The sequence below is a fragment of the Dermacentor andersoni genome, chromosome 10 (genome assembly GCF_023375885.2).
Source record: "Dermacentor andersoni chromosome 10, qqDerAnde1_hic_scaffold, whole genome shotgun sequence".
Classification (NCBI taxonomy): Eukaryota; Metazoa; Arthropoda; class Arachnida; order Ixodida; family Ixodidae; genus Dermacentor; species Dermacentor andersoni.
Window position 1 is genome coordinate 105,599,486 of NC_092823.1, and position 16,390 is coordinate 105,615,875.

A 16,390-nucleotide genomic window follows, 5' to 3' on the forward strand; every position below is an offset into this window, starting at 1 on the left:
GCGGCAGGAATGTCATCAGGGCCGCATGCCTCAGCCTGGTTCACATCCTTTAATAATTTACGGATACCATCGACACAAAAGGTGACTTCTGGCATGCGGTTTGTTTCAGCAGGTAATTCAAAACAGACAGTACGTGAGCTAGACGGCAAAAACACAGATGAAAAATAACGGCTAAAAATTTCAACTTTAGACTCATTATCATGAATAATTGTTTCCTCATTTTTGAAAGCAGGTATTAATTTGTTGTCTTTGCCATTACGCTTCACATACCTCCAAAATTCTTTGGTATCCCTAGCAAGTCTTTCTCCTACATTAAAGAAATACAAGTCTTTAGCGATGTCGGGCTTTTGCCTAAGTTCAGTTTTTGTTGCTTTCAGCAAGGCCAAATGCTCTGGCGAATTAGACGCCTTGTATCGTCGCTTAATTTCGTCGCTTTCGTCGAACAAGGCCACGTATCTCTGTGTTAAACCAGGGTTTGTCTCGAACTCGCCTACTTGATATAACTCGTGATGGGACCAAAGCTTCACGTAGTTCACACAATTTCAATTTGAAAGTATTCCACAGTTGTTCGATATCTAGATTATCTGCGAGTGCATCAAAACTTGGAAAGAACGACTCGAAGGCAGCGCTAATCGCCTCATAGTTGGCCCTGCTGTAGACATAAATCTTTCGACTAGCTGTTTTCGCAACCTTCACATACAGAAGTGATACATCTGCTAGAACAACGTTGTGATCGCTCAAACCTGGCAACGCCCGCACATTGTATGCAACATGAGGCACGTTACAGAGTAAAAGGTCGAGTACGGTGACCTGTTCCGTCAGTGCGCGATGGCTCGTGCACATACTGATAGAAAGTTTTCCGATCTAAAACATCAAAGAAAGTTGAGTATAGGCTCCCTCGAGCAGTATCCCTCGGTTCCCCAGCTGACCAGTCAATATCCGGAAGGTTGAAGTCCCCCCCTAGAACAAGGCATTCACTGTTAGTTTCAAGAAAATTGGCTAAATAAACTAGTGGTTCTACAGAAGGACCAGGAGGCCTATAAAATGACCCAAGAACAATTGCTCTCCCATTCGGCAGCCTTACTTCACAAAAAATCGATGAGTTGACTACAGAAAGCCCACGACACGCGCATACATGCTCGATGATAGCAAACTTGACAGCAAAGCAAAGACTATTTTACGTCAGCTCGTAGCAAGCGATGGAGACAAGCTAGGTTCAGGAATGCAAATTATAAGAACACAACAGGAGCTACGGATGCAGCACGAAGCAAACTTGTGTAAGCTTATGTACGTGTGAAGCGTTGGCATTTTCCTGTGAATTATTTTCAACATTTTCAAAGCGAGGCTTTCTTAGCCCCCTATCTGGGGTTTTCAGTACCGCTCATCTAACCTCTATCGAGTGCACAGGCGCTCTCTGACGTGACGTCACCTGCCGTGGTTATGTGGTGATTGGCGTTAGGATGCTAAGTGTGAGGGCACCGGATCAAATCCCCGCCGTTGCGACCGCCTTTCAATGGAGTCGAAATGCCAAAGACACCCGTGTACCATTATTGGTTGTACGTTAACCCCAGGTGGTCAAAATTATTGCGGAATTCGCCACTATGGCGTGCCTCATAAATATATTGTGGTTTTGTAACCTATAACCGCAGAATTGTTTTTCTTTCTTTTTTTTTTTTTTTTTTGACGCAGTGCTGCCAAACTCCGAATCCAGTCATGCAAATACACTGAAAACTTAGTTTTCATTTATTTACAAGCTAGTTTTAATTTTTTGAATAATTGAGTCGCTGCACTAAAGACGAAATGATGTTGCAGTGCAATCCGTGCTAACCAGCCTCCAGCTTAAGCCACATTCACTGAACAAGATGTCGGAACGTTTATACTCGCTTCACTTGCAAGACGAACTTTAACGTCAAAGCGCCCAGATTAACACCGAAGGTTATTTGATATCGACAGAGGGCTGGCACTGGACAACGCCGGATTATAAAATGTGCAGCAACGACAAAAGGGTGTGCCCCTTCACGACACTATTATAAAGTATGTGCAAAAATTTCTTTTTCTTACGCAGTGTGATGTACCGACGCTGCAGCACCACACTTACGTGCATACAAGTCGTTGTCCAATATGCACGCACTACATACTCGCGGGTAATTTTCGGTGGCTAGGAATGGAAAGCTACAGGCGCGTGGGTACTGCGCATGTGTTACAGCGCCAAGTTGTACGGCAGCGTTCGACAGGGCTTTTGGTTGCTCGGAACAGACGCTGAATCGACGCGCGATGGTTTCGCGTTTGCCTATGGCGAACCAGCGCTGGAGTTTTCACGACACCTACAGCGCCGCCCTGGCGGTCAGAACGTTCACAACTCAGCCGCTCCCGCGGACGAAAATTGCTACTGGTAGTGGCGTTGCGTGCGCTGAAAGTCGAAGGAAAACAAAAGGACGCCGACGATACTGTTGCGAATACAAGCGCCGCAACTACGTCGGGATGAGGGAGGATGTATACTTCTGCGTCTTTCCACCTAAACCCCACGAACAAGAACGGAGGCGGCGTTGGATCCAAGCAGTCAGGCGAGCGGAGTAAGTTGCTGTCTTGTCGCCCTGTCAAGCGGTGTCGGGCTGGTTTCTAAATCGAATTTCGCGTGTGTGCTTGGTTTATTCGATAGTGAAGACGGTCAGCCGTGGCAGCCAGTACCAAACAGCAGAATGTGCAGTCGGCATTTCGTCGGAAACAAAATGAGCAATAGCATGCACCATCCGGCGTATGTACCAACCATTTTTCCTTCGCAATACCACCGCGAAGCCCCTTCCAATGCCACCCCACGAAGCGAACGATACGAAAAGTAAATATTATCCATTCATTGCCAAGAATTATGTGGGAGGGAAGCTGCCTTGTAATACGAGTTGTGTGCGCATACTGCCGGCGCACGCGCGACTAAGCCGCCTATGTGTTTTTTTTTTAAATGCGCATGCGGATGAGGGCTCGGCGCTGAGCTGCATCCGGTAAATTTATGTAATTAGTGCTAAATGTAGCCAGCGTTGTTACGGATCCAGCAGCGGAGCTCTCAAACCCTTGCCTGCGGGAGTCAGCTGATGCAATAAAGCTTTGTTCTCCATTGACTGCTGTGGCGAAGTAACATCAGAATTTTTTATGTCTAGCCAGAGAAATATGGAAAGTCTTCAGGCCAACTAGTACTTCCGAAACCACAGCGCAGCACGACCGGAGCCATAGCTGCTAGATTTGCGAGGCAGGCTGCCCCGCACGCATAGCAACGGCACACAGCGCAACCATTAAAGAAACACACGTGCTCGCCGCGACACACTGTGAAAAATATACAAAGCTTAAAAAGCTTCTTTCGTCATTTCTTCACTTGATGGCCCTTGCTTCTTTACGAAAACTGTCCACTTGAAGCGGCGCGAAAACGGAAACATACGAACTATAACACGGCCGCGCACGTGTGTGTCGTCTGGTCGAGCGGCTGGGATATGCCGCGTTTCGTCGCCAGGGCGGCGTGCAACGCACTCTTTTCGACGCGCCGCATATCCAGCGCTGGTTGCCCATAGATGCAGCAGGAAAAAGCAACAGAATAGGTAAACCTCTACACTCAGCGGTGTGTTCGGTCTTATTTAACTGTTGCTAATGAGGTGTTTGCTTTCTCTCCCCCAGCCTAAGCGGACGTAGATTCAAACGCGGGACCCTATTCAGAAGCCCTCTAACTTCTGCGCGCTCTGCCTCCGTAGCCTTCCATTCAGAGCCACAGATAGTTGTCCGCGAGTAAAGGCACATTTTTAACGCGACAGCTTAAGGAGCTCGTGTCCCAGAAAAGCCTGTGTCGTCGGTGTCGGTGGCGTTGGCCGTGAGCGATAAATACCGGGAGGCACTTCATAAATAAAAAACAACTTGCAATATCAACCAGGGTCTCCAGGGTCTCCGGAGTGTGAAGCGGAGACGCTACCACTCAGCCACGAGTTCTTTTTTCTTTATTTCCTCGTTACAGAAATGCCATGCGAATACATTGTTAAAAAGAGAATCAGCTTAGCTTATGCTGACTCTTTGAAATTAAAATCGCTTGAATTTAGCCAACTCATCGAACAGCGGCAACCAATCGAGCGGTTCTTTCTGGGCTTCGTACACTTCACGCATGTAGACGACACTTTCAATAAAGTTTTCTCGCACAGAATGGGCATTCACATAAGCATGACATACCGACATTCTTGTGGACCATATACTATGGAGGCTCAGCAGCATAATAACGTCATATGGAATATCGTTATTGCCTGTGTCTACGTATCTGATACCACGTGGGGTTATTGGTAATGCTTTCTTTAATGTTCGTTGTAAGATTTCCCAATGAAAAAGGGGATCCCAACAATCAAGGAAGACGTGATCGACAGTCTCTGGTTTTTTACACATTATACAATCGGTGGTCCACGGCACATATATTCCCTTGTCGGCCAGCCAAGTCTTTACTGGCAAGGTATTTGTGTGGAGTTTGAAGAAGAATGATTTTACCGATGGTTTCACAGGCATTCTTTTGACCCTTTTGAGGACATCATCGCCTGAACCTCCATAGTATGCTAACCTATGCATTGGAACTGGCATTAAACTCAGCCACGAGTTCTATGCTTCAAAGCGGTACAAAGCGCCTCTAGTGAATGCGGTGTTGCCTTAGAAACGTACCGTAGAAAGTTATACTGCGGTGTATATCTGTAATTATGGGCATTTAACTTACAGAAGTCGCAGTTACGCGTGTAGCGAAGTACGTTTTCGCTACATTTCTTCTGCTGCGCTCTGCGCACACGCAGAGCCATCTTGCGGCAAAAACAGAAGACCCCTCCTAGCAATGTGCGGCGCTGCCCCGACGCGTGGCGCGCCACTCGCCCGCTTCTCCCCTTCGGGCCGTGCGGGGACCGGTACGAGGATGCCCTGCTACCCTTGCGTTTAATAAGTTTTTTCGCTCTCTCCCCTTCCAACTTCCAGCGTGCATCACTCGAGCCCTCGTGTTTAGGCGACGCGGCTCCTCTTTCCGCTCTCAGCGCGATTCTTATGTGCAGCGTCCGATGTGGGACGCTTCTGACGTGATCGCTGCGCCGTAGCGCGTCTGATGAAAAAGCGTCCCCTGCGATGTGTGCCGAGCTGCTTCGGAGGAGTCATGCGTCTGCGTGGTGCTCCCAAGCGAGATAGAGGACGATCCCATCGAGGCGTCAGGCACATCGTTTGGCTCGCGCAGATCGTTTCTCCCTCAGAGACACCGAGTTCTTTGGTCCGTTCCGCTTGCTCAGGCGCACGTTTCGTTGCCGCGCCGAACGCTGCGTTGCTCGGCGCTCACCGCGTGATTGGTGGGTGCAAAGTCCGATGCGGGGCGCCTCATAAGTGATCGCTGCGCCGTAGCGCATTGTCTTACACCCCTTGGCGGGTCGACGGGAACGCTATCGCGTTCCACTCTTGAAGGCGAAGCTCAAGCGTCCTCCAATTTTTGTTAGTCATCCATAACCATGTAGCCGCCAAGGCGTCGGGAAAGGCGTCGGGTGAGTTAGCTGTACAAAGGCAACTCACGAGTGCAGCTTCGCTAATATCCTTTCTTTTTTTTCATTAGCGATCACCTCACCATGACCCACGAAAACGTCTACAAGCTGCGGGATCATCCGGATTTCCCGAACGAGATTGACGTGCCATTTGCCACGAAGCTCCAGCCGGAGCTCATCTGCTCGACGTGCAATTGTGTCACAGCGGCTGGCCTCAAGGATGGCAATGACCACGTCTACTGCCTCAGGTGTGCCGAAGAGCTCACAGACAGCAGCAACGAGTTCACGTGCTGCATTTGCAAGTGGAATGCTCCCATAACCTCGGTTAGTGCTGACACTGCGGTTTTCCGAAGACGCAACTGTTAACTCTCAGGCTGTGTTCCAACATTCCACGTACTCCGCTTAATAGATGGCTAAATTGACGGTAGACGTTTTAGGTCTCGGTGCAATTCTGACAGAGATTGCACAAGAGACGATGAGGGCAGGTTTGCAGTTTAAGCAAGATGGTTGCTGAGCAGAAAGCTTGGAAACTCGGCGAGAAGGTCGTCTGCTCAGATGAAAACTTAGTGACGCTCTCTTAAGCGCCAAATGCAGGCGAAGTTGTTTTTCGTTAGTTGAAATACAGAAATTGTAAAAATACAGCAATAATACGAGCTTTTCTTTGCTTTTTCTGGACGATGCAACACGGTGTTATGTCAGGGAGACATCTTCCGGGCGGTTCCTGGTATGTTTTATTGCTTGGGCTCGAAGCTTTCTAGCTGTTCACGTAGAGTGTCTACAATGCTGGTCAGTATCGAAACACACCCAGGGATGGGGCCCACATAGACGATTTGCACTGGCATCATCTGTCAGCCATATTAGGGTACTGTCACACCGAGAAGCTGCATAAACAGTCAAACTGACAGCACTACAAACGTATCTTGCACCGGGCGGAACAAATCGATAACATTTAAAAACATCACTCACCGTCAAAAAGCAAGAACCATGCGTGGGTGATGATAGGATGCACAGGCGACATCGTGGCCGCCATGTGGGTACTGGCAAAGTACGAAGGCTGCTTTCGTGACGTTCTCACGTGAAAACTACATATAATCTTGCAGAACAATGTATGGTGTACAAATGATGTAGCACGCTTTGCCAAAACTACTAAACTTGTGCAACAGTGAAGTAATCCTGGTCTGAATGACAAACTTCTAAATTCAACCTCAGACGTTGCTTCAACTTTTCCCAGCTACTGTTGGTTTTCGTATTGCTGTTCTTACTCTACTACTGCATTGTTTATAAGTGCGCTGCTATTCGTTCTGCAAATGGTTACCCTATATATTTTATGCATTTTAATTGTTACTCTATAAGGGTATGAACAGTAGTTTTTCGAACTGAATCGAACGTGGATCGAATCGTGCCTGAATCAAATTAAATATTGAATATTTGTGAAATAGATTACAACTAAATGTTTAGCTTTCTCACCACTAATATCAAACAGTTTTCACTTGGAATATTTGTCATTGCAATGTGTTTATAAAGGTTACTTTACTAGAACTAAAAAAGTAGCATTATGAACAGCTGTGCAGTTGGTGATGCATTATCATGTAACGTTTAGAATGCTAGCCTCGTTGACAAATTAGTATCCTTTGCGGTGACATCAGAAATGCGTGCTGTCAGCGGCAACGGCACAGCGGAGAAGCCTGCTTTCTTGACAGACTAAATGGTCGCGGCAAATGATGCCACTGTTGCCTCAAAATCGTTAAAGTGCAAGCCAGCGTAATAAGCATAGAATAAAGATCAAACGCATATATGATGTAAATGCTGCAATTTTAAACAATACATATGGTGCAGCCGACTTGCGAAAGCAATCTGCTGTTCCGATGGTAAGCATGCTGCTCTATTACCAAGGTTTCTCCGCTACGAGGCAGAACCTACCGTGTTTCGCGACTTCCTGAGAAAATGAAAAATTCCAATTCCTACTTAAACCGCGAACAGCATGCTCGATTCTGTCTCTATATATCGTGGTGATTTTCTTTTCATTAGAATCACACGATTTGTTCTGCCTGGCGGCTGTCGGTCCCTTTCAAGATTTGCAACCTATCCAACAGAGAAGCGGTTAAAATTTATGTTTTGCTTCAAAAAAAGATTGCAAAACCCATTTTTATTCCGACAGTTGAAGAAAAATAAGGAAGAATGGGCCATCCTGGAGAACGCGCTGTCAGCGTGCCCTAACCAAACCAAGACTTGCAGTTTTAACGGCAAATTACGAGACATTCTTGTAAGTATTCATTTACCTGCAAACCACCATTGTGAGCACTTTGGTTACTACGGTTGTACGCCCAAGACATCGTCGTAACGGTTCACGCCTCCTATTTTTTTACGATAGCAATTATAGGAATCCACCAAGCCAATTGTCACCGTTGGCGTCACCGTAAGGCCATGTTTACAAAAAGTTTATTCCAACAAGAGACGATACGAACACTGAGACACCATCATGGCGCAATTCCACCAAGATGATAACATGTATAATGTACGAAGCATAGTATACACGGCACGTTTCTGAAGTAGTGTCCGACTCCTCACACACTGACATATAACCATATAGACCAACGGAAGCATATAATTGCACATAAACTAATTGTCGCATACATAAAATGATGTTCAATATGTACATGTACACAATGGTTAAGCGTATATTTAGGCATATGTATGCCATATGCTTATCGCAGCAGTATATGTGGGTTCGTTGCGACATTATTCAATCAGTAAAGTCGCTAATACCAAGTCGAACGTCCCATACTAACTAATTACCCAGGGTTTCAGGATGGCAGCCCACAAACATACCTGAAGAAACAACATTCACAGCGCTTGCATTTCATTTTAAATCTGAGGCTATTAAATATTAAAGGGACACTAAAGCGAAACAATAAATCAGTTGAGACTAATAAAGCATGGTCTGAGAAACCTGCAGGCAGTCATTTCAAAATAATTCTTTGATTATTGGATGAGCAAACGAAGGTCGACGTATCAGTATTTAAATTTCGTGCCGAAAACCCGACGCCGCTACGTCAATGTGACGTCAGTGATTTCAAAGCATGGTTTCGCATTAGGCCCTCCTTGGCTGAGTAAACGTTCCGGAAACCTGTCATGTTTAATATTTGGTTCCTCCAGAACACAATGTAATCAATCTGTACCACTATATAATTAGGTAGGCTCTAAAAGATGCCATCAAAATCCATGAGGTCACAGTGGCCAGGTGCGCGAACTTCAAGGAGGCGTCGCCACCCATCGTTCATTCTTCCCCTTTCTCTGGTTTACCAAGCGCCTTTTCGTGGTAAGAGCAGTGTTTTTGGTGTCATAGAAAGGTAATTTGCTTATCCAGAAGAAATCATTTTTCTCTTTAATGCCCTTTAAACTTGCAAAGCAATGTCAGTGCTGAAACCTCAAAGTGATGTCGTTTTACGGTCCTTCTCTTTATGGGCTGTGTAGTGACACCTGTACGATTTTACCACACGCCCTACACGGCATGTGAAAGCATTTCAGGATGCCGAAAATTTTTGCCTACCTGCGTCCTCGTTAGTCATACCCTCGTCAGCCGCACCCGCGTACAGTTCGAACACGGACCGAGAAGTTCGAACGCAACGCTAATCTACGCTTTCGCAGTCGGTGGTTCCCGCTTCTATCGAAGCTGCCATTAATTGTTTTTCTACGGTGATCTTTCCTTCTCTTTCGAGCGCTATGAACTGTTACTTTGCAGAATCACTACAAGACTTGCAAACTGAACGAAAAAGTGGAGTGCACTCTCTGCAGAAAATTGCAGGATATCAAAACCCTAGGAGACCACATCAAGAACGACTGCCCTATGAGATGCCTGGAATGCAATTTCTGTGGCGTGGACCTTGTCGCCCGCGACAAAGTGGTGAGTCATATTATTTTGCACACGGCCTCAAAGCCCCTGATGCCTGGCACTGAAAAATCTTCGACAATTATTGCCTTGCTAGGCCAACTATATCTCGAACTCGGTATTGGTACTTCATTCGTAGAATTCATTGAGAAAAAGAAAACGCCAAGGGGGACTCTAAGTCACGTTAAACAGATAACATCACCAAAAAAATGTTGAAACACTGGAAAAGATAGTGCTACTGGAATGGTCTGTAGCAAATCAGTTAGAGGTTAACACCAACAAAACGAAGGCTGTGCTATTTAGACCGAAATCGAACCAGGTAGATATGAACGTAGATCTTATCTACGGCACCAGAAAAATAGAAATAGTAAGTAGTATTAAAATTCTTGGGGTCACGTTTTCACAAAATATGCTATGGGATATTCATTTAGATTCTGTTTGCACTAAACTGTCAAGTGTTGTTGGTATTTTATCCAGATGTAGGTCAATATTACCTTTCAGCCTAAAAAATCTGATATATAATTCTCTTCTTCACTCTCACCTCTCTTACTTCTTCTTAGTATGGGGTCTACCGCAGTAACTACCTTAACAAAGGTGTACATCCTACAAAAAAAGAGAATTAGGCTTCTTTTTGATGACCCCTACAATTCTCATACACATACTGTGTTCATTAAAGCAGATATAATGCCTGTCAGGAAATTGTTCAGCTATAGACTAATTGTTGACTTTAACTGCGAATTAAAAGAGAATCGAAATTTTTTTCGCAACCTAGCCAAGCTGGATATAAAGCCTACATCTTATACTATACGTCTGTCTGAATACTGGAAGGTGGTCACTCCCCGTGCTAACTATTCTATGGGTACACTATCGTATATTTGCCCAAAACTTCTTAATAATCTGAATAAATGTGAAATTGATTTAGCTCGCACGACAGTTCACGATCTGCGCCCCGTGATATGTCATGTCTTTGAACAATTTTAATATTTGATTTCCTTGTGATACATTAAGTCGAATCAATTTTCCGTTTGTCTTTTGTCAGATTCCTGTATATTTCATGTATGCTCCTGTACTGCCTTGTAGAGGGGACCGTGGGCTCTAGTCAAGCTGTTCAGCAGCTTTTACCCATGGCCCCTCCATCGTCTTGATGGAAATAAAGCTTATTATTGTTATTATTATTATTGTTATTATTGTTGTTCTACCGCCAACACTGTCTTCGTACTTTCTTCGTGCTATTTTTTTCTCGTCACGAATGGTAATGGTCCGATGGACGTAATGGCGCACTTATGCGTGAAATAATTACTGGTACCCCTGACTTTCAAATCAATAGTTTCAAGCCAACGCCTGTCCTGTCTTTCTGTTTATGCGTTGATGTTTTCTGCTGTCTTCTTTTGGGAATTTTACGACGCGTATTATATGTCGTAAAGCAATCCTCAAAAAAGACAACCAATGAATGCATGCAGCCCCGTGTGTTGCAAGTACTGGGCAGCGCATTTGTTGTCCGTTATCGAAGCCTTCTATTGCGTCCTTCTGCTCCACGCTAAAGTTGGTTATTGACCATCGTACCGCCAGCTGGCCCGGGTTCTTCTTACAGGAATAACCATTTTATTGGCGTTCTGTATCCTCGCAACTTATATATATGAAATAGATAAGGGGAGAAAATATGAGGTAAAGGTTATTGTGATGTAGTAACGAAAAAAAATCGGTTTAAGTGAAGGTTTCCGTTTGCGAAGAATGATGGTTGTTTAGCGGCCATCGGCAGGCATAGAGCACATCGCTAACAAAGTTGGACACATCTTCAGCGGGAAACACCTCGCAAACATTAATTTTTGGCCCTCGGACATGGAGATCCCAATCATAACAACGAAGCAATGACGACGATGGCATGACGACGGCGAGGTGACAGTGGAATGACTATGCTCAAATGATGACGACAACGACGCGTCACGTTGTTGGAATGGCGACGCTCGAAGGAACGAAATGCGAAAAAGCTGGAATGACGACGACGGAATGAAGATGGAAATGAGACCACGACGCATGACGAGAAGGTATAACGAAGGCATGATACTGATTGCGTAACGACGACGTAACGCCCGCGATGGCTTGATGACGATGAATTAACGAGAGTGATACGACGGCGGTATGATTATGAAGATGCGACGAAAGAATTAGGACGGAGGCGTGATGAGGACAATATGACGTACATTAGCGCAAGCTCTTGGGCCAGTTGGTGCATGACGAACTTGAAAACGGACGCTGGCCTTTCAATTGTACTTTATTGGAGTTCACGTAGCCGAACATAACCTCCGACGCATGCGCAACTTCTACTCCTCCCAAAGTTACGCATGCGTCGGCTGTTTTCGCGCTGCACTGTACTTTCGAGGTGTTATCTACGCACATGTATTGGTAGGAGTTGAAGATGCGCATGCGGCGGAGGTTATCTGCGGCAAAGTGAATTCCAATAAAGTACAGTTGAATGTCCAGCGTCCGTACGTGTCTGACGCCTTTTCCTTGTGTGCGCGTCCTTAGTGTTTCGCTGGTACTCCCTTTTTCAAGTGACAATACGACAACGCAATGATGACGACATAATGAAGATGGCAGTACGTTGACGACAGCTTGGCAACGAAGAATTGATCAAATCGAAATGAAGGCGATGAAGTGATGACAGAACCACGACGACTGTTTATGCTCACGCATACGCACATTGACTGCCAGGTGGGTGCGCCTGACGCTTCCTAGATGCACAAGGACGCATGGCATACTTTCTGTCCGGCTTGTTCTGCACTAAAGAACATATGTGTGCTGGTGATTCAGCCCTATGAAACAATAGCCCAATGCCGAGAACGAATTCCAACTTTGAATCCCCTCGTGCCTCTTTTGTAGCCTGGAGGCACCGCAAAAGTTTGCTAAAAAAGAGGCGTTATTTAAACGTTTTTTTGCCCAATACAAAAGGGGAAAAAAGAAGGAGCAACACAAGGGTGAGCGCTCGTCCCTGTGTTGCTCCTTTTCTTCATCCCTCTTTGTTTTGCGCACAAACTCTTTTTTAATGAATCTGGGGGGTTCCAACTAGGCCGACTCGCAGTTATGCTCCACTTATTTAGATGTAGTACTCCCGCAAATTTTCAGTTCCCTCACGGCCCGCCGAAGGAGACTTGTAATCTCTGGGGCTCTCCAGACGGCTGCTTAGGCAAGTATGATTTTCATTTTTTCATGTTCAGTCTTGTCAAAGGGTCAACGCAGATTTCTTATGTTGACCACGAACCTCGAAAAAAAATAGAAGAGGCCCACCATTCTTGAACGTACTTGCAAGCCGGGTCCTCTGACAGGGCCTGCTGTGCATTGTTGAAAAAGCAATGAGGCGCCCAGACTCGTCTCAGTTTTCGTTATATCCACAGCCCGTTTGAACAATGGCCGGTAGTGGCTAATCGTGCGAGACGACAAGAACCGTCCATCGGCCCCTGCAAAGCCGAGAGAGGAGAGGCTATGAATGCTTCACTGTAAAGTTATGCAGATCCAACGGGCCTGTGGGAATCTATGTGAAGGGAAGCGTTCAGGAAGTGATCATTTTATTGCAGTAAGCTATTCTTCCTCACAGTGGTGAGGAAGAATAGCAGCGATTAAGCGCTTGCGATGGCAAGATGCGGAGACCCCCATGGGACCGAAGATTGCACTATCTCCAGGGTTAGCGCACTTTATTCGATAATAAACCTACCCTTTTCACTCGTAAAAGCGCCGTATTATCTCCATTACATCTAATGCATTCCGTTCCATTTCATTTCATTTACTGAATTAGCTGCGTCGTTAATATTTATTTGACTAATTCGCAGTTTCGGCCCACCCGGACTTTTTCCGGCTCTGGACGATCATGGAAGAAGACGAAGTGCTTCTTTGATAGAACGCTTGTGCTTTTGTCTCCACTTTTTCGCTTTGTTTCTCTACATTTATGGGAGCTGCAGCTCCCTCCTTGCGGCAATGAATGAAGAGATCTCCGAGGACTTTCCTGATGCGCAGTCGTCAGGTCGGATAGCGTCCAGGAAACGTGGAAGTTGGTCAAGCGATACAGACAGCGAGGCCACTGAGTTATGTGCCGACAGCTACGACTCGTCAGACGATGACTTCCAGGTCGTGATGAGTAGATCAGCGAAAAGAAGACTACTGCCGGCATCTTCGTCGCCAAGTGCTTCTACCGTGAAGAGTGCACCGCTGCGCTGGCCGCACACTATGCTCTTTATGCCCATGGACCCGTCGACCAATTTGCGGCTCCTCAACAAGCAAGTCCTCTCTTCGTTACTCGAGAGAATCGCAGCAAATGAGATTAAAGACGTGCAAATAAAGTCGCGGAAGAATGTCTTGGCAGTTGATGTCTTACTTCGCAGCGCCTTACAAGACCTACGTAATATAACTGAGATCGACAACGTAAAGGTGCGATGAGTGATCCATACAGGTGGCGATGGTACTGCGGGCGTCATTTATGACGTCGACATTGCCATCCCGAATGACGACTTGCCAATACTGATCAAGCCAACGGCAAAAGGCACTTTCATTACGAGAATTTTCAGATTGGGAAACATACGCTGTGTGAAGATTTTGTTTGAAGGAGACAGCCTTCCTTCCCACGTCGAAGTAGGACATGTCCGCCATCCAGTACGACCATTCGTACCGAAGCCCCTCCAGTGTTTCAAGTGTTGCAAGATTGGCCACGTAAAGGGTGTCTGCGTGAACAACGTGGTGTGCCCGTGGTGCTCTGAGTCCCATTCAGGAGACGCCTCAGCACAGACGTTCTGAAGTGCCCTAACCGCAGTGGTCCTCACAAGGCCTCATCAAAGGATTGCCCTTGGGCGCGGAAGGAATTCGCGATCCTAAAACGAATGGTTCGGGACTATTCAACGCAACGAGAGGCTGCTGTCGTTGTTCGGCGACGTCGGCATCGACACCGAAAACGGTCACGACATTCCGCAACTGCAGATAGGAACATGCCGTCTTCCGTAAGAAGGATTGCCACATCACCGCACAGTGCCACCAAGACAGATACAAGGAAAGCAAACAAAGCGGAGAGGCTCGCCCGTCCGGAAGAATGGCCTGAGCTACTGAGGGCACAACTGCCTGCTAAGTTGCCTCAAAACGCACCATCTTCGACTGCTTCGGCAGCTGTTGAAGCGACACTGGCTGATGATCTCCAGGTCATCAACATTCTGCGGTCGCTCATGAATGCCATTCGCGTTATACTGACCGACGTGAAATATTCGTCTGCACAAAGCGCGGTACAGGTGCTGGAAATTTTGAGTCCAGTACTTGCAGCTCTTGGTTCTAATCATGGCTCTCCAGAAGCCGTCGTTTCGTGACGAAGTCCGGAACGCATCGATATTTCAGTGGAACGCCAGAGGACTTAGGTCACGCAATTCGGACTTTCGACAGTTTCTGTTCACGAATAAGTTTCCAATCATCGTCATCTGCGAGCCCCTATCAGTTAACATGAGACTGTCCGGGTATGAGTGTTTCATGTCCGCCACCCACGGAGACTGCAGCAAGATCATCGTATTCATATGACGTGATCTTACGTATGTCCATCATCCAGTGCCACCTGGCCAAGAAAACCAGTACGTATGTCTCACAGTGAAGTCCAGTACGTATGTCCCACATTTCGCCCTCAAGTCGGCTGGACTGCGAGCGGTTACGGCGAATCACGACAGCGAATTCGCAGCCTATGGTGATGACTGGAGATTTTAATGCCCACCACCATCTCTGGGGAAGTTGTAAGATAAACTCGAGAGGCAGAAGATTAGTGTCATTTGCCTCCGAACAAGAACTGTGCTTGCTAAATGATGGAAGCCCCACCTTTCTGCGTGCAACTGCCTACCGTAGCTGCCTGGACCTTACCTTTGTTTCACGCTCCTTCACTGGAAAGGTCAGGTGGTTTTCGAATATTGAAACGCGGGGAAGTGACCACCTACCTACTTATCTTAACATTGAAGGGCTGACGGGCTCCAAGTTAGCCGGCGTCACACAATGCATTGACTGGCCAATGTTCAAATCAGTTGTCGAAGACAGCTGCAGTGGTGACTTGTCGTCTAGCCTAGAGAACATCATAAAGGGTGCCCTAGAGGCTGCCACTCATTCACTTCCGAGACTATAGACACACGCCGAATACGACATTGAGCTGGAGACACTTCGTGCAATTCGTCGCCGTGCAGAGCGAAGGTACAGGTGCACGAAGTCTGTAATTGACTTGAGGTTGGCCAGAAGAACCCAAAAGAAAATTCAGCGTCGCATGGACCAACTTGCATCGCAAAGATGGAAGTCACTCTGCGAGTCTTTCAATCCACGAAAACCTTTGTCTCGCATATGGAGAACTGTTCGTGGTCTCCGTGGAACCCCTTAGCAGTGCCACCCTTTTAAGTCTTCGGCCCTTCACCAACAATGCAGCGAGATTGACGTCGCTGAAGCTCTCTGCAGGAGAATCGCTGGCGAAACTAGTTCCCCTGGAACATCGACGCTCCACCACTCACTGATTTCACGCGACCCCCGCATGGGCAGTCCTTTCTCCATGGATGAACTCGAAGCTGCACTGGCCTTGTGCAAGTGTTCATCTTCACCAGGACCCGACTGTATAACCTACCGTGCCTTATGTAATCTTGGCGAAGAGGCTCAGAAAATGCTCCTGCTTTTGTTCAACAACTCCTGGCAGACAGGTATGGTTCTCCAGGAATGGAAGACCTGTCGCCTAATTCCACTGCTAAAGCCTGGCAAGTCGCCTATAGACACTGCATCATACCGACCAATTGCGCTTGTCAGTTGCATCGGAAAACTAATGGAGAGGATGGTTCTAGCACGGCTAGAATGGTACCTCGAAAATTACCAGGTATATCCAGATGCAGTGGCCGGTTTCAGGCGTGGCCATTCTTCATTGACAACGTTATCGACTTGGTGACGTACGTCAAGCACCAGAAGTCCTGCAAAAGGCTATCTGCTGCCCTGTTTCTGGATG

General features: G+C 46.7%; 1 protein-coding gene across 3 annotated transcripts in view; it reads left to right on the forward strand.

Annotated features, from left to right (window-relative positions):
* LOC126544590 (uncharacterized) overlaps positions 1–16,390 on the forward strand; it is an 85,126-nt gene that overhangs the window by 2,797 nt on the left and 65,939 nt on the right. For all 3 annotated transcript variants that reach the window (XM_072284973.1, XM_072284972.1, XM_055077752.1), the window contains exons 2-4: positions 5,591–5,843; positions 7,678–7,782; positions 9,262–9,423. In XM_072284973.1, coding sequence (XP_072141074.1) covers positions 5,604–5,843; positions 7,678–7,782; positions 9,262–9,423 — 507 coding nt within the window. In that variant the 5' untranslated portion in view covers positions 5,591–5,603. The remainder of the gene's footprint in view (positions 1–5,590; positions 5,844–7,677; positions 7,783–9,261; positions 9,424–16,390) is intronic.